At 37.2% G+C, this 18,392-nt stretch overlaps 1 protein-coding gene across 15 annotated transcripts in view; it reads left to right on the forward strand.

The window, feature by feature from the left end:
- The window catches only part of GRIN1 (glutamate ionotropic receptor NMDA type subunit 1), a 134,827-nt gene that overhangs the window by 103,286 nt on the left and 13,149 nt on the right, over positions 1-18,392 (forward strand). For 3 of the 15 annotated variants that reach the window (XM_073558065.1, XM_073558068.1, XM_073558069.1), the window contains one exon: positions 2,840-2,950. The exons of 5 other annotated variants lie outside the window; for them this stretch is intronic. In XM_073558065.1, the coding sequence (XP_073414166.1) occupies positions 2,840-2,950 (111 nt within the window). Of the gene's footprint in view, positions 1-78; positions 1,077-1,792; positions 1,839-2,839; positions 2,951-12,610; positions 12,671-18,392 lie in introns of those variants that run through there. 7 more of the 15 variants (XM_073558064.1, XM_073558066.1, XM_073558106.1 and 4 more) reach the window with 5 other exon arrangements.

Raw genomic sequence — 18,392 nt, forward strand, 5'->3', positions numbered from 1 at the left:
ACTATTTCTCTATGTGTTTGTGTATACAGGAATTCATATTCTGTTGAATGTGATGTCAGACTAATCCTTCCCTTTCAGCCGGGGCAACAAAGAATCGTGACCAAGTGAATCCATTTCATTGATGTTATATTGGACTGCACTTTCCTGATGGTCTACAGCATCCACATGGGTTCTTTACTGTTCCATTCAACCTCATATATTTCCATACAAACTCCATATACCACACTGAAACACAGCCCCATGGCTATCACACAACCATGTGTCTCAGTCACCAAAATATTGAGGCTCTTCAAACACCGACAGATCATTGCCGCAGAGTCAACCTGTTCCTCCACATATGTTGGTGACAAATAGATAATGAACCCATGTCTGTCCTGTAGCATAATAGATGATAATTAGCTGCCATGTTGCTGTTAACCTACTGTTAAAAATTGAAGGCATATGCTGGTGATGATACAGTTCATATGAATATATATAAAATATAATAGGTTTGTGGAAAAAATTAAAAAATAAATATATACAAAAAATAAAGTGCAGTTGCAATCTACATAATCTAGATTAATCCATAATATTGTGGTGCATGTGCTCTTTCTGTGAGGTCCTGCAGACCTGGGAGACCTAGACAATGATTTATGGGGAGAGGGATATAATAACAGGGTAAATGTAACATATAGAAGCTAAAAAATATCCTTAAAAAGGGTTATTGCCCGATTAAATATTGTGCAATGCGAGAATCTCACGCAAGTCTCGCGCATCAATGCCTGGCATTGCTGCCGGCGGTTCGAACCAGAGCGTTCAGCTGCATAGAAAGACATGCAGCCGCACACTCCGCTCCCGAGTGTCGGCAGCAGTGCCGGGTATTGATGCGAGAGACTCGCTTGAGTTTCTCGCATTGCACTCGCAAGTGTGACCCCGGCGTTACTGAGCAAGTGTGACCACCGACACTGGGCACAGTTGGATGGACATTCTAAGAGAAAATCATAAGAGCATCATGGGGCACACATAATAACAATATCTGGACAATTGAGCATTTTGCATTTTTTAGATCATTAAAATTTAAAAAAGTAACATAATAATTAAGAAAGAGTAATGTAATATTTATTTAAAGGGATAACCCCTTTAAGTACAGGGGAGGGATTAGAGGTGCACTGTGACGTCTAGATCAGATGTGCACTTTCCGAGAGTCAAGAGTCCATACATGGAATTTCAGAAATTATTTTTTTAGCATTTGATTGTAAGGTACCGTATATTATATATTACATACATAATTTTGGATACAAAGTATGTAGAGTATTAAAAAATTATATCAGTCCAGTAGAGCAGACTAATAAACTTCTCATTTGATGTTCTATAGAGTGTGGCCCGCTGAAAAACAAAAGTGGTAGAGAAATTAATTAGTGACCCAGATTTTTTGTAGCCTCTTATATATAGGTGTATATATATTTATACACACGGATTTTGGATTGAAATATTTAAGATTGCTTTTGATTTTTTATTAAATTTTGTTGCACCTCCTCAAAAAGTTCAGCCTGAATACAGATGGTAAGAGTTAATTTTGGGTGGCTGGTCTCTCGGGAACACTCTCCCTTCATGTTTAGGGAGAAGTCTGCCGGACAGAGGTACTAGACTGTCACGAGCACCACAATTTTCACTTGCCAACCTTCTAGAAATCCCCTGCACCCCGTGTCAACGTAGGGGAAATTTTTCTTTGTACATGTTACGTGTGCATGTAACTCTGTGGGAACTGTGAAAAAAAACAAAAACAATCTTACAATCTGAGACCTTTCCACAGGTGGGAACTACAGAAAACAAAAGTCTGTCACGTTACTAGAAGGAAGGCAAGTGGAAAAAATCTATTTGTTTAAGCAAAAATTTGGATTTGGGATAATACATGGAGCAAAATATAGTCATTCCATGCCATCCATCCCGCTTAAACCCCATTTGTGCATGCTTATCTAAAATGAGTACAACAAATCCCAAAATTTATCCCATTGATTGTGCCCAGGCACCTATGGAATAAATTTTTGTTATACTCAAAGTTGGTATAACAGAACAAGCCTCATCTTTTTTCTTTTCTCTCACACCTTTTATGATTTCACAACATTTTCTTATGCAATGTCAAAAATAGCTAATGCTTCTCTATTTTATTTGCCTTTTCTTATCTTTCTTTTTTTTTTAAATATAATTTTCATTTTTTTGTTTATTTTTTGGCTTTTGGAAAAAAAACAAACAAAACAAATAAACGCTTCGCGCCAATGCACCATTAAAATTTTTTACTACATTTTTTACAGAAATTTCATACAATGGCTGCTTTCTAATGCCGTCTTCTATCTTTCTTGTGACATTGCCTCCAGCTTAAAGATTCTCACCTTCTCTAGTTACCCTGACAGTCCTTACACCCCTTACTTCATTAGAATTGATCACTGTCCAATGCCAAAGCAGACATTAGAGGTAACATTTATGGTCACAGTTATTTTTCTTTTTACAAATTTGGCATTTTAATATGGACCGGTGAAACTTTAATGTCTCTCTTAAAAAGATTTACCCTAATTAACAAAGGCCTTATGTAAAGTGGTAGTAAGTAGAGCAGATACACATGACCCCTATTTTGACTTCAGAAGACCTAGGTGGATGTCAACCAGTACCGTTAAAGAATTTTCTACTATAACTGGTGACCAGTTTGTTGACATGTCCCTCCTGATGGTGAATCCACTGTAGCTACTCTTAAGTTGCCACAAAAGATAGGACAACACCTCATCAGCTTGGACAATATTCAGACTAGCGGTAGTTGAAGTAGAGACACATTAGGTATCTAATTGCTTATACATATTCATTTTAGGATAGAAAAAGTGGTAGCGCAGAACCTGACCCTAAAAAGAAAGCCTCTTTTAGGTCCATCACCTCAACCCTGGCCTCCAGCTTCAAGAGACGTAGGTCCTGCAAAGACACGGTAAGGAAGAAGAATCAGCTCTCTCTTTCTCTCTCTCTTACTCTTTCTCTTGCTTGCACTCTCGGAGGAAGAGCTTTGCTCTCTCTTTTTCTGTCTCTCGCTTGCTCTCTTTTCTGTATGGCTCAACCTCTCCATCTTCTCTTCTGACTCTACGTCTTTGTCTTCAGCTCTTTCTATCTCTCTGTTCCTTAAATTTCTCTACCATTTCATTGGTTGCCAAACACCCATCCAGAAGCTGCGCATTGTACATGCAAGTACATTCCAGCCCCATGTTTTCGTCAACAGTCAGTCATGGAAAAAAAAAATCTAAGCAAATTTAATTTTCTGGGTTCCATCAAGAAAAGTGGAGCCATTCTATAAGTTTTTGGTCAGTTTTAAGACACTGCTTAATGCATAATTTTTTATTCTTTAAAAAAATAAAAATAAATAAAATACTTTGCATTTATTGGTGCCAATCTCAAACTGAGATTTTTTTGTGTTTCTTTTTTTCTTATCTTTTCTTATTATTTTTTTTACGTGTTCCTTCCTGTTCGTTGTTGTACACCTTCTGGAAACACTCTATTTTTGTTATTTTGGCAAAGTTTCACATCACTGATAGTCTTGTTCGTGTTACAAGTTTGTGTACTTTTTTGTTTGTGATGACAGCATTTTGCTGACAAGACCCCTTCTCTTTCCCACACCAAGAAATTAAACCCCTTTTAACTCTCAATCCCTTTCCAGATATGTTCCATTAATTCCAAATGCAACAATTTGCTTTATTAAAGACATTAAAAACCTTATTTATAGGATTATACCAACACAAAAAAACACAGAATTGTCGAATTGTATGTTACCGGTTTTTACTGTGTTTATAAATGTGAAAAAAATGTGAAAAAAATAATTGTGTTCATGTACCATGTGCTAGATTTGTATACCTTGTAAATTGTCACAGTTTAACCAAACTTGTATACCCTATGTCCACTCACACCATGATAACATACAGTCTATACATATCAGTTACCTACTATTCAGCATAGGCAATCCCTTAGGTAATGGGTAAATGGGAGCCCACTTAGACTGCACCATTAGGGTGGTATTTCACAAACTTTCCAATATATGGTACAAGTAGGGAGAAACCATACCATACCAATCCAGTTACGGTGGGCAGGAACTGTGCAGCTATTGGCCATTGTGAGTGAGCAGAGTTTTAGCGACATGATCAGCCGCACTTTGTTATCCCATTCTTACTGAAGTTTTTTCTCATCCTCTGTGGCATAGAGTTGTGTGGAAAAGTGTTTGCCTCCTTCTTGATTTCCTATTCTTTTGCACGCTTGTCACACTTAAAGGGAACCTGTCAGCAGTTTTGGCCGATATATATACGGCCACTGCTTTTCAGAGCTTATGTACAGCATTTTATAATGCTGTAGATAAGCCCCCGGTCCGACCCGAAAGATAAGAAAAATAAGTTTTATCATACTCACCCTTCTGTTCCTTCATCGCTCCCCGGCATCACGCTTCTGTGCAGACGTACTTATCTGCCCTGTTGAGGGCAGAGTAAAGTACTGCAGTGCGCAGACGCTGGGAAAGGTCAGAGAGGTCAGAGAGGCCCAGTGCCTGCGCACTGCAGTACTTTACTCTGCCCTCAACAGGGCATATAAGTATGCCTGCACAGGAGTGCGATGCCGGGGAGCAATGAAGGAACAGGAGGGCGGCATCGCAAGGAGATGGGAGGTGCCGGACCCGGGCCTGCGACACCCATTGGACCAGACTGCTCCCCTGGTTGAGTATAATAAAACTTATTTTTCTTCTCTTGCAGGTCGGATCGGGGGCTTATCTACAGCATTATAAAATGCTGTAGATAAGCACTGAAAGGCAGTGGCCGTATCTTATATCAGCCAAAACTGCTGAGCGGTTCGCTTTAAATATTTCAGATCACCAAACAAATTTAAATATTAGACACAGATAACACAATTTAAACACAAAATGCAGTTTTTAAGTGAAGGTCTTTATTATTAAGGGAAAAAAAATTAAATCCTACAGGGCCCTGTGTGAAAAAGTGATTGCACCCTTCTAAAAACATAAATTAACTATGGTTTATCACATCTTTAGGAAGCTAAGTTCAAATTCCCTAGCCACACGCAGGCCTGATTACTGCCACGACTGTTCTCAATCAAGAAATCACTTAAATAGGACAAGTGACAAAGCAAACTAAAAGAATCTCAAAAGCTAGACATCATTCGCGATCCAAAGAAATTCTGGAACAAATGAGAAACAAAGTAATTGAGATCTATCAGTCTGGAAAAGGTTATAAAGCAATTTCTCAAGGTTTTGGATTCCAACGAACCACAGTGAGAGCCATTATCCACAAAAGGCAAAAACATGGAACAGTGGTGAACCTTCCCATGAATGGCCGGCAGACCAAAATTACACCAAGAGCGCAGCGATGACTCATCCAAGAGGTGACAAAAGACCCCATAACAACATCCAAAGAACTGCAGGCCACACTTGCCTCAGTTAAGGTCAGCATTCATGACTTCACAGTACGAAAGACTGGTCCAAAATGGTCTGTATGGCAGTGTTCCAAGACGAAAACCACTGCTGAGCAATAAGAATATAAAGGCTCAACTCAGTTTTACCAGAAAATATCTTGATTATCCCCAAGCCTTTTGCAAGAATACTCTGTTGACTTACGAGACAAAAGTTGAACTTTTTAGAAGGTGTATGTCCCATTATATCTGGCATAGAAGTATCACAGCATTTCTGAAAAGGAACATCATACCAACAGTAAAATATGGTGGTGGTAATGTGATAGTGTGGGGGCTGTTTCTCTGCTTCAGGACCTGAAAGACTTGCTATGGTAAAGGGAACATTGAAATCTACTGTCTACAAAACAATCCTGAAGGAGAATGTCCAGCCATCTGTTCATGACTTCAAGCTGAAGTGAACTTGGGTTATGCAGCAGGACAATGATTCAAAACGCACCAGCAAGTTCTCCTCTGAATGGCTTAAGAAAAATAAATTTAAGACTTTGGAGTGGCCTAGTCAAAGTCCTGACCTTAATCCAATTGATATGCTATGGCATGACCTTAAAAAGGCGGTTCATGCTTGGAAACCCTCCATTGTGGCTGAATTACAACAATTCTGCAAAGGTGACTAGGACAAAATTCCTCCAGAGCCTTGTAAAAGACTCATTGACAGTTATCGCAAACTCTTGATTGCAGTCGTTGCTGCTAAGGGTGGCCCAACCAGTTATTAGGTTTAGGGGACAATCACTTTTTTCACACACTGCACTGTAGGTTTGGATTTCTTTTTCCCTTAATAATGAAGACCTTCTTTTAAAAACTGTATTTTGTGTTTACCTTGTGTTATCTTTGTCTATTATTTCAATCTGTTTGGCGACCTGTAACATTTAAGTGTGACAAACATCCAAAATAATAGGAAATCAGGAAGGGGGAAAACACTTTTTCACACAACTGTAAAACTGATTGTACACTGACTACTGTAACATACATTGGGTTGTTTAAAAAAAATCCAAAAGTCATCTAAAAATGTTCTCGGTGGCGAGTGGCTCATTATTAAATTAAGACTCTGAATAAGGAGGCAGAGCAAAGCTTAGAAAAAAAACAATATTGGAAACGATATACTAATTAGTTCAGAACAATCTTCTGGACATGTTCGGGCTATCTGATCATAGAACTAGCACATTCTCAATTTCTTTTGCCCTGTTTTGGGCAGAGAAATTGACTTTCTCCTGCACTTGCATCAATGTCATGTTTAGATCACTAACTTCATAACTCACTGTAGCCTAGCTATGCAAAACGGAGGCCAAATCTTTAAAAAGCTTGGAGGCTGCAACCGTGGCGAGTGATAAAATTGATTACTCACATACGGCGGATACACATGTGCCAGTACTTATCTGTCCAGAGTAAGTTTAGATAGAGGGGCATGTAAGCTAACGTAAGGACATCACCTACATCAATCATGAGTAGTATTTCAGACGGAAGCTTGCATGAATTGGACACACCCAGTGGACTCTTCTGAACTTATTAGCATGCATGAAAAGTAGTTTTACAAACAACTATTTCTAATATATAGACTGACCAGAAAAGTAATTTCAAGCCAGAAAGAATAGTAGGAATGGATTAGAAAGGAGACATCTGGGGGCAAGTGTCATTAAAGACCCTATAACACATGGCATTTAGATAGACAAGTGCTCTCAAAAGCCATCAAAATGACCACAAAACTTCGATCAATGTTACATAGAAAAGGAATCTTAGTAAATTAATAAAATGCAACTTTAAGAGGACTCTCATGTCAGAGAATTTAGCATATTGTAGAAAATCAGCAATCTCTGACTGGCCTTTACGAATATATGGCTCTTCTAAAAAATATTTCCTGTGTTATTTATTGCTTCAGATTTAGTGAAGTCTATCTCCTGTCACATAGGTTGTGGTGTTACTACCTAAAGATATAGATAAGCGCACTAACAATGCGGTAGACTACACTATTGTTACCAACTTCAAAGATGAACCAAGCCTACATAAAAGCTAATACGGAGCTTTGGACTCTATGAATGTTTTGGACTCTGTTTAAAATCTAAGCACCTGTTCGGGCATGTTTGAATCCCATTTTTGGTAGTTCTGACAGCTGTCTTGACGGAGTCACAAACTTGTGTTTTTTTTTTGCAAGTTAAATAGTGACTCACAGGGTAGTTACCAATGAGTGGTGCCTCGGGTAGTTTTTTTCCATCCAGGGGAGAGAGATTTTGCATGCTTCTCCTTTCTAAAGGGATTGTTTCAAGAAAGCAACCTCTGCCATTTGCCCTATTAGGATTTGTAGATGAGAGATCCTATAAAGACCAGTTCCAGGTCTGACTAATGGAACACATCTGTGCATTACTGCTTGGTCTTTACTACCATAATTTATTACCTCTACCATAATTATAGAGGTTAGATATGCCGGATTTGATATAATCTGCTAATCCTGCATGAGATATCATTAATAAAAGTTGTTTATCCTCTATATAATAATATATCTATTACTGTGAGGCTAGCATCGCCATGTAGTTACTAAACAGAGTCAGGCGGAGACGGCAGTAATACAAGCACATATTGAGCGTGTGCTTTGACGGCAGCAGAGCATACAGAGCACACACTGTGCACAGATCAGACAGGCACACAATGGTGCTTTTTCTTCTGACACATTGTGGCTTTCTTTATCTTTCACTGAGTTTGCAGAACACAGCCTCCCCTGCCAGGGCGGCACAATAGAAGGCAGATGTATTTTTAACCTTTTATTCTAGACAGAAATAAGGGAAGGATGCTGGGAAGGGAAGGAAGATGGCAAATGATGAAAATCACAGACTAAATTTTATACTTAATTCACCCTTGTACTTACAGGTGCTTCTCACAAAATTAGAACATCATCAAAAAAGTTATTTTATTTCAGTTCTGCAATACAAAAAGTGGAACTCATACACACTTGGTAAAAATTGTTGGTACCCCTCGTTTAATGACAGAAAAACCCACAATTGTGACAGAAATAACTTGAATCTGACAAAAGTAATAATAAAAATCTATGAAAGTGAACAAATGAAAGTCAGACTTTGTTTTTCAACCATGCTCACACAGAATTTTTTAAAAATAAAACTCATGAAATAGGCCTGGACAGAAATGATACTACCCCTGAAAATAATGTGACAAAAGGGACATGTTAAATCAAGGTGTGTCCACTAATTAGCATCACAGGTGTCTCCAATCTTGGAATCAGTGAGTGGGCCTGTATAGAGGGCTACAGATACTCACTGTGCTGTTTGGTGACATGGTGTGTATCGCACTCAACATGGACCAGAGAAAGTGAAGGAAAGAGTTGTCTCAGGAGATTATAAAAAAAATATATAGACAAACATGTTAAAGGTAAAAGTTATAAGACCATCTCCAAGCAGCTTGATGTTCCTGTGACTACAGTTGCACTTATTCCGAAATTTAAGCTCCATGGGACTGTAGCTAACCTCCTTGGACGTAGCCGCAGGAGGAAAATTGATGACAAATCAAAGAGAGGGCTAATACAAATGGTGACAAAAGAGCCCAGAAAGACTTCTAAACAGATTAAAGGTGAACTTCAAGCTCAAGGAACATCAATGTCAGATCACACCATCCATCGTTGTATGAGCCAAAGTGGATTTCATGATTTCATGAGAGACGAATAAGGAGGACACCATTGTTGAAAAAATTCTAAAAAAGCCAGACTGGAATTTGCCAAACTACATGTTGACAAGCCACAAAGCTTCTGGGAGAATGTCCTATGGACAGATGAGACAAAAATGCAACTTTTTGGCAAGGCACATCAGCTCTATGTTCACAGATGGAAAAATGAGTCATTTCAAGAAAAGAACACTGTCCCTACTGTGAAACATGGAGGAGGTTCTGTTATGTTCTGAGGCTGCTTTGCTGCATGTGGCACAGGGTGTCTAGAATATGTGCAGGTTACAATGAAATCTCAAGACTATCAAGGGATTCTAGAGAGAAATGTGCTCCCCAATGTCAGAAAGCTTGGTTTCAGTTGCAAGTCATGGTTCTTGCAACAGTATAATGACCTAAAACACGCAGCTAAAAACACCCACAAATGGCTAAGAGGAGAACATTGGACTATTGTGAAGTGGCCTTCTATGAGACCTGACCTAAATCTTATTGAGCATCTTTGAAAAGAGCCTTCAAACACGAGAAAACTGGAGCAGTTTGCTCTTGATGAGTGGGCCAAAATACCTGTTGAGAGGTGCAGAAGTCTCATTGACAGTTATAGGAATCGTTTGATTGCAGTGATTGCCTCAAAAGGTTGTGCAACAAAATATTAAGTTAAGGGTACCATCATTTCTGTCCAGGCCTATTTCATGAGTTTTATTTTTTATGAAATTCTTGTGGAAGCATGGTTGAAAAGCAATGTCTGACTTTCATTTGTTCATTTTCATAGATTTTTTGATATATTATTACTTTTCTCAGATTCAAATTATTTCTGTCACCATTGTGGGTTTTTCTGTCATTAAACGAGGGGTACCAACAATTTTGACCATGTGTGTATATTATACAGAGTCATTACAGACAGAGTGATCTATTTGCAGTGTTTATTTCTGTTAAAGTTGATGATTATGGCTTACAGCCAATGAAAACCCAAAAGTCATTATCTCAGTAAATTAGAATACTTTATAACACCAGCTTGAAAAATTATTTTAAAATACGAAATGTTGGCCTACTGAAATGTATGTTCAGTAAATGCACACAATACTTGGCCGGGGCTCCTTTTGCATCAATTACTGCAGCAATGTGTCGTGGCATGAAGGCGATCTGCCTGTGGCACTGTTGAGGTGTTATGGAAGCCCAGGTTGCTTTGATAGCAGCCTTCAGCTCGTCTGCATTGTTGGGTCTGGTGTCTCTCATCTTCCTCTTGACAATACCCCATAGATTCTCTATGGGGTTAAGGTCAGGTGAGTTTGCTGGCCAATCAAGCACAGTGATACTGTTGTTTGTTAACCAGGTATTGGTACTTTTGGCAGTGTGGACAGGTGCCAAGTCCTGCTGGAGAATGAAATTTCCATCTCCAAAAAGCTTGTCGCAGAGGGAAGCATGAAGTGCTCTAAAATTTCCTGGTAGATGGCTGCTCTGCCTTTGGTCTTGATAAAATACAGTGGACCTACACCAGCAAATGACATGACTCCCCAAACCATCAATGATTGTGGAAACTTGGGACTATGGGACCTTGATTTCCAAATGAAATGCAAAATTTACTTTCATCTGAAAACAATACAGTCCTGTTCTTCTCCTTAGCCCAGGTAAGACGCTTCTGGTGTTATCTCTTGGTCATGATGAGCGGCTTGACACAAGAACGCGACACTTGTAGCCCATGTCCTGGATACGTCTTTGTGTGGTGCTCTTGAAGCAGTGACTCCAGCAGCAGTCCACTCCTAGTGAATCTTCCCCCAATTTTTGAATGGCCTTTTCTTAATAATGCTTTCAAGGCTGCGGTTATCCGGGTTGCTTGTGCACCTTTTTCTACCACACTTTTTCCTTCCACTCAACTTTCTATTAATATGCTTGGATACAGCACTCTGTGAACAGCCAGCTTCTTTAGCCATGATCTTTTGTGGCTTACCCTCCTTGTGGAGTGTGTCAATGACTGCCTTCTGGACATCTGTCAAGTCAGCAGTCTTCCCCATGATTGTGGAGCCTACTGAAACAGACTAAAGGCCCTGTCACGCTGATTTTGTGATGCCACAGTGATCTCGCCAGCGAGATCGCTGTGTGTGACGGGGATCAGCGACCGGCCCCCCTGCTGGGTATCGCTGATCGTGCTCCATCGTCCTGGACCATTTTTTGATCGCTGGTCTCCCGCTGGCCAACGTGCATCGCTGCGTGTGGCAGCAAGAGACCAGCGATCAGCAACGCTGGATGCTGGTTTCCAATGTAAACATCGGGTATCTAAGAGCCGCGCGGCTCTTAGTTACCCGATGTTTACCTTGGAAACCAGCTTGCATGCTGGTTTCTAGGGTAAACAGCGGGTATCCAAGAGCCGCGCGGCTCTTAGATGCCTGATGTTTACATTGTAAACCAGCTTGCTTGCTGGTCCTAATGATGTCCCAGCGATCCCATCCATGTCGGATAGTTGGTGGGATCGCTGGGACATCGTTATGTTTAACGGACCTTTTCAAACACTTAGGAAGACTTTGAAGGTGTTTTTTGTTAATTATTATAATTTACTGAGATAATGACTTTTGGGTTTTCATTGGCTATAAGCCATAATCATCAACATTAACAGAAATAAACACTTGAAATAGATCACTCTGTTTACAAAAAAAGTGATCTCCAGCGTGAAAACTTCTTGAGATAAAAATCACAATTTTTATTTGAAAATCATTAAAACTGGTAATTGTTTAGGTACAAGGTAGATATGGGGTCCCTGGTGGTCCAACCAATGTGTTTCGACCATTCAGGTCTTATTCATGGTATGAATGCAATCCCACATCTCAAAAGTTAAATATAACACAGCATACAACAAAACAGGTGCACTAATTAAAAACATAGGGAGAGCAAATTGAAACTCCCTGAGCAGTTAACCCATTAAGCAGAATCATAGAAAGGAAGGAGGAAAAAAACGACAAAAAAACTTTCCCTTTCCTTCTTTTTTTTCCCTTCATTTCTCCTTCCCTTTTCTCTTCCTTCCTCCTTTCCCTTTCCCCTCTTCTCCTCTCTCCCTCTCTCAATCCTTCTAGTTTCCTACTGATTTCATTAATTATATAAATGATAATGATTTCAATTTATCCTTTACGTCTACTCTATCTGATATTTCTATTAACTACCTGGATATTACCTTGTCTGTAGATTCTGCCACTAGTAAGGTTGTAATTTCACCCTACCAAAAACCAACAGACAGCAATTCTATCTTAGAGGCGCATTACTGTCACTCCAAGCATGTTACCATTAACATACCTTTGGGAAAATTAATGATGTTGTATTTAACTATTGAGATTTGGGATTTCATTCATACCATGAATAAGACCTGAATGGTTGAAAGGCGTCGGTTGGACCACTATAGAATTACTAGTTTCAATGTTTTTCAAATAAAAATTGTGATTTTATCTCAAGAAGTTTTCACGCTGGATATCACTTTTTTTCTTACCTTTTTGCTTAGGACAACGCCTCTGATCAGGGCGGCTCCTTGCGTGGACAGACTGGATTTCTTCTGAGACAGGTGAGCTGACCTTCCATTTTCCCCTATCCTATATATTTCAGATCACTCTGTATGTAATGACTCTATAAAATATATGAGTTTCACTTTTTGTATTGAAGAACTGAAATTAACTTTTAGATATTCTAATTTTGTGAGAAGCACCTCTATTACCATAGAGAAGACTTTTCACAAATAAAGAAAGTCTCTCAGATGGATTACACCTACTAAACCACTGTCGGGAAGGGGACTTTAAGATTTTTGAATGATACCATATATTAGTTGATGTGCAAAGATATTAAAAGTAGAATAAAATTACTTATATCCATCACCTCTTGCTAAGTCTTCAAGCACACTTTAAGGCTATATGCACACGCTGAGGTTTTTGCTGTGGTTTTGGCCGCTGCGGATCTGCAGCAGTTCTGCAGACAGTGTACAGTAGCATGTTATCCTATGGGATTTACATTCTGCTGTGCACATGCTGCGTTTTTTTAACTGTGGAAAAGCTGCGGTTTTGAATCCGCAGAAAGAATTGACATGTCAATTCTTTCTGCGGATTCTGCTGCGGTTTACCATCTCCTCCATTGTAGAGATGATAAACCGCAGGGAAAACCACAGGCCAATCCACAGGTAAAACCACAGGTCTTTTTACCTGCGGTTTTACCTGCGGTTCCACAGATAAAAAATCTGCAGACCAATCCGCAGCATGTGCACATAGCTTAATGGAGTTTTCCTCGTTCAACAGAAATTTCTGCACTCACTATATATGAATGTAGACTGCCGAATCTTGCAAGAGTGCCATGTGCACCCTCCCTGTCAGGGTACCATTCTGTTTCCAGCACAGGAGGGTGGTCACATGTTCTGTTGAGAGAAGCAGATGAGAATCTAGACAGCAGGTGACCTCCTAATCAGGCTGGAAATAGAGGCGAATCCTCAAAGTGTGCACATCTGCACTCACATAGAATGAAAGCAGAAACTACGGTACTCGTGAATCTGGAAAACCCTAAAAAAGGTCAGTAAGAAAAAGGTTCCTCCACTTGAGTGTGTCCACATAATGAACCTTTGCATCCGACCAATTCAATAATAACCACATTTAGAGACTTATTAACATTGTCACCCATATCAGATAATGAAAGTCTCTGTCTTGAGATGATCATTGTTATGCCCATTTTTTAAAATCCTTTTAGAGATTTAAGGAGTGTCCTCTTTTTAAGGTAATCTCATGGCCAGATCAGAAAGGAAGCCCAGAATATGTCTTACTCTGAATTATTATAGGTCATTCTTGTACATAGGACCAGTATTATGGTAGTTATAGTCTTCTACATAGGGGCAGTATTATAATAGTTATATTCTTGTATATAGGGACAATATTATAATAGTTATATTTTTGCACATAGGGGCAGTATTATAATAGTTATGTTCTTAGACATAGAGGCAGTATTACAGCAGTTATAGTCTTGTACATAGAGAGCAATATTATAGTAGCTATTTTATTATATAGAGAGAGCAGTATTATAGTAATTATATGCTTGTACATAGGGACAATACTATAATAGTTATATTCTTGCACATACAGTAGGGCAGTATAGTAGTTATGTGCTTAGACATAGAGGCAGTATTATAGCAGTTATAGTCTTGTATATAGAGAGCAGTATTATAGTAGCTATATTCTTGTACATAGAGAGCAATATTATAGTTGTTATATTCTTGTACATAGAAGGTAGTATTATAGCAGTTATGTTCTTGTACATAGGGGCAGTAATATAGTGGTTATATTCTTGTACATAGGAGCAGTATTATAGTAGTTATATTCTTGTACATTGGGGCAGCATTATAGTAGTTATATAGGATCAACCTTATAGTAGTTATAATCTTGTGTATGGGGAAGTATTATAGTAGTTATTTTCCTGTACATAGGTGCAGTATTATAGTAGATATATTGTTGTATATAGGGCAGTATTATAGTAGTTATAGTCTTGTACATGGAGAGCAGTATTATAGTAGTTATATTCTTGTACATTGTGGGCAGTATTATAGTAATTATATTCTTGTACATAGGGAGCAGTATTATAGTAGTTATATTCTTGTACATAGGGCAGTATTATAGTAGATATATTCTTGTATATAGGGCAGTATTATAGTAGTTATAGTCTTGTAGATAGAGAGCAGTATTATAGTAGTTATATTCTTGTACATTGTGGGCAGTATTATAGTAATTATATTCTTGTAAATGGGGCAGTATTATAGTAGTTATATTCTTTTAAAAGGTACAGTATTATAGTAGTTATATTCTTGTAATTTGGAGCAGTAATATAGTAGTTTATTCTTGTACAGAGGAAGCAGAATTATTGCAGTTATATTCTTGTACATAGGGGCAGTATTATAGCAGTTATATTCTTGCACATTGGGGCAGTATTATAGTAATATTCTTGTACATGGGGCAGTATTGTAGTTATGCTTTTGTACATAGGGGAAGTATTATAGTAGGTATATTCTTGTACATAGGGGCAGCATTATAGTAGTTATATTCCTGTACATAGGAGCAGTATTATAGTAATAATTTTGTACAAAGGAGCAGTATTACAGTAGTTATATTCTTGTACATATGGACAGTATTATAGTAGTTAAATTCTTGTACAAAAGAGCAGTATTATAGTAGTTACTGTATATTCTTGTACATAGGGAGTAGTATTATAGAAGTTATATTCTTGTACAAAGGACCAGTATTATAGTAGTTATATTGTACATAGGGGCAGAATTATAGTAGTTATATTCTTGTACATTGGGGCAGCCTTATAGTAGTTATATTCTTGTGTACTGGGAAGTATTATAGTAGTTATTTTCCTGTACATAGGTGCAGTAGTATAGTAGATATATTCTTGTATATAGGGCAGTATTATAGTAGTTATAGTCTTGTACATGGAGAGCAGTATTATAGTAGTTATATTCTTGTACATTGCGGGCAGTATTATAGTAATTATATTCTTGTAAATGGGGCAGTATTATAGTAGTTATATTCTTGTACATGGGGCAGTATTATAGTAGATATATTCTTGTATATAGGGCAGTATTATAGTAGTTATAGTCTTGTACATAGAGAGCAGTATTATAGTAGTTATATTCTTGCACATTGTGGGCAGTATTATAGTAATTATATTGTTGTAAATGGGGCAGTATTATAGTAGTTATATTCTTTTAAATGGTACAGTATTATAGTAGTTATATTTTTGTAATTTGGAGCAGTATTATAGTAGTTTATTCTTGTACAGAGGAAGCAGAATTATTGTAGTTATATTCTTGTACATAGGGGCAGTATTATAGCAGATATATTCTTGCACATTGGGGGCAGTATTATAGCAATATTCTTGTACATGGGGCAGTATTGTAGTTATGTTCTTGTACATAGGGGCAGTATTATAGCAGATATATTCTTGTATATAGGGCAGTATTATAGTAGTTATAGTCTTGTAGATAGAGAGCAGTATTATAGTAGTTATATTCTTGTACATTGTGGGCAGTATTATAGTAATTATATTCTTGTAAATGGGGCAGTATTATAGTAGTTATATTCTTTTAAAAGGTACAGTATTATAGTAGTTATATTCTTGTAATTTGGAGCAGTAATATAGTAGTTTATTCTTGTACAGAGGAAGCAGAATTATTGCAGTTATATTCTTGTACATAGGGGCAGTATTATAGCAGTTATATTCTTGCACATTGGGGCAGTATTATAGTAATATTCTTGTACATGGGGCAGTATTGTAGTTATGCTTTTGTACATAGGGGAAGTATTATAGTAGGTATATTCTTGTACATAGGGGCAGCATTATAGTAGTTATATTCCTGTACATAGGAGCAGTATTATAGTAATAATTTTGTACAAAGGAGCAGTATTACAGTAGTTATATTCTTGTACATATGGACAGTATTATAGTAGTTAAATTCTTGTACAAAAGAGCAGTATTATAGTAGTTACTGTATATTCTTGTACATAGGGAGTAGTATTATAGAAGTTATATTCTTGTACAAAGGACCAGTATTATAGTAGTTATATTGTACATAGGGGCAGAATTATAGTAGTTATATTCTTGTACATTGGGGCAGCCTTATAGTAGTTATATTCTTGTGTACTGGGAAGTATTATAGTAGTTATTTTCCTGTACATAGGTGCAGTAGTATAGTAGATATATTCTTGTATATAGGGCAGTATTATAGTAGTTATAGTCTTGTACATGGAGAGCAGTATTATAGTAGTTATATTCTTGTACATTGCGGGCAGTATTATAGTAATTATATTCTTGTAAATGGGGCAGTATTATAGTAGTTATATTCTTGTACATGGGGCAGTATTATAGTAGATATATTTTTGTATATAGGGCAGTATTATAGTAGTTATAGTCTTGTACATAGAGAGCAGTATTATAGTAGTTATATTCTTGCACATTGTGGGCAGTATTATAGTAATTATATTGTTGTAAATGGGGCAGTATTATAGTAGTTATATTCTTTTAAATGGTACAGTATTATAGTAGTTATATTTTTGTAATTTGGAGCAGTATTATAGTAGTTTATTCTTGTACAGAGGAAGCAGAATTATTGTAGTTATATTCTTGTACATAGGGGCAGTATTATAGCAGATATATTCTTGCACATTGGGGGCAGTATTATAGCAATATTCTTGTACATGGGGCAGTATTGTAGTTATGTTCTTGTACATAGGGGCAGTATTATAGCAGATATATTCTTGCACATTGGGGGCAGTATTATAGTAATATTCTTGTACATGGGGCAGTATTGTAGTTATGTTTTTGTACATAGGGGCAGTATTATAGTAGGTATATTCTTGTACATAGGGGCAGCATTATAGTATTTATATTCCTGTACATAGGAGCAGTATTATAGTAGTTATGTTCTTGAGCATAGAGGTAGTATTATAGTAGTTATATTCTTGTATATAGGGGCATTATTATAGTAGCTGTATTCTTGTACATAGGGGCAGTATTATAGTAGTTATATTCTTTTACATAGAGAGCAGTATTATAGTAGTTATATTGTACATAGGAGGCAGTATTATTGCAGTTATATTCTTGTACATAGGGGCCAATATTTGTATTCTTGTAGATAGGGAGCAGTATTATAGTAGCTATTCTTTTACATAGGGGCACTATATTGGGGCAGTATTATAGTAGTTGTATTCTTGTATATGGGGCAGTATTACAGTAGTTATATTCTTTTACATAGGTGGAAGTATTATAGTAGTTATATTCTGGTACATAGGGGCAGTATTGTAGTAATCTTCAGACATAGAGGCAGTATTATAGTAGTTATATTCTTGTACATTGGGGTAGTATTATAGAAATTATATGCTTGTACGTAGGGGCTATATTACAATAGTTATATTCTTGTATATGAGGCAGTATTATAGTAGTTATGTTCTTTTAAACCGTGCAGTATTATAGTAGTTATATTCATGTACTTTGAAGCAGTAGTATAGTAGTTTATTTACGTACATAGGGAGCAGAATTATAGTAGTTATATTCTTGTACATAGGAGGCAGTATTATAATAGTTATATTCTTGTACATAGTGGCAGTATTGTAGTAGTTATATTCTTGTATATAGGGGCAATAATATAGTCTTTATATTCCTATACATTGGGGAAGCATTATAGTAGTTAGGGCAATTATAGTAGTTAGGGTCAATATTATAATAGTTATAATAGTTCTATTCTTGCACGTAAGAGCAGT

Source organism: Dendrobates tinctorius, unplaced genomic scaffold, assembly GCF_039654945.1.
Source record: "Dendrobates tinctorius isolate UK_male_01 unplaced genomic scaffold, ASM3965494v1 ptg000013l, whole genome shotgun sequence".
Lineage (NCBI taxonomy): Eukaryota > Metazoa > Chordata > Amphibia > Anura > Dendrobatidae > Dendrobates > Dendrobates tinctorius.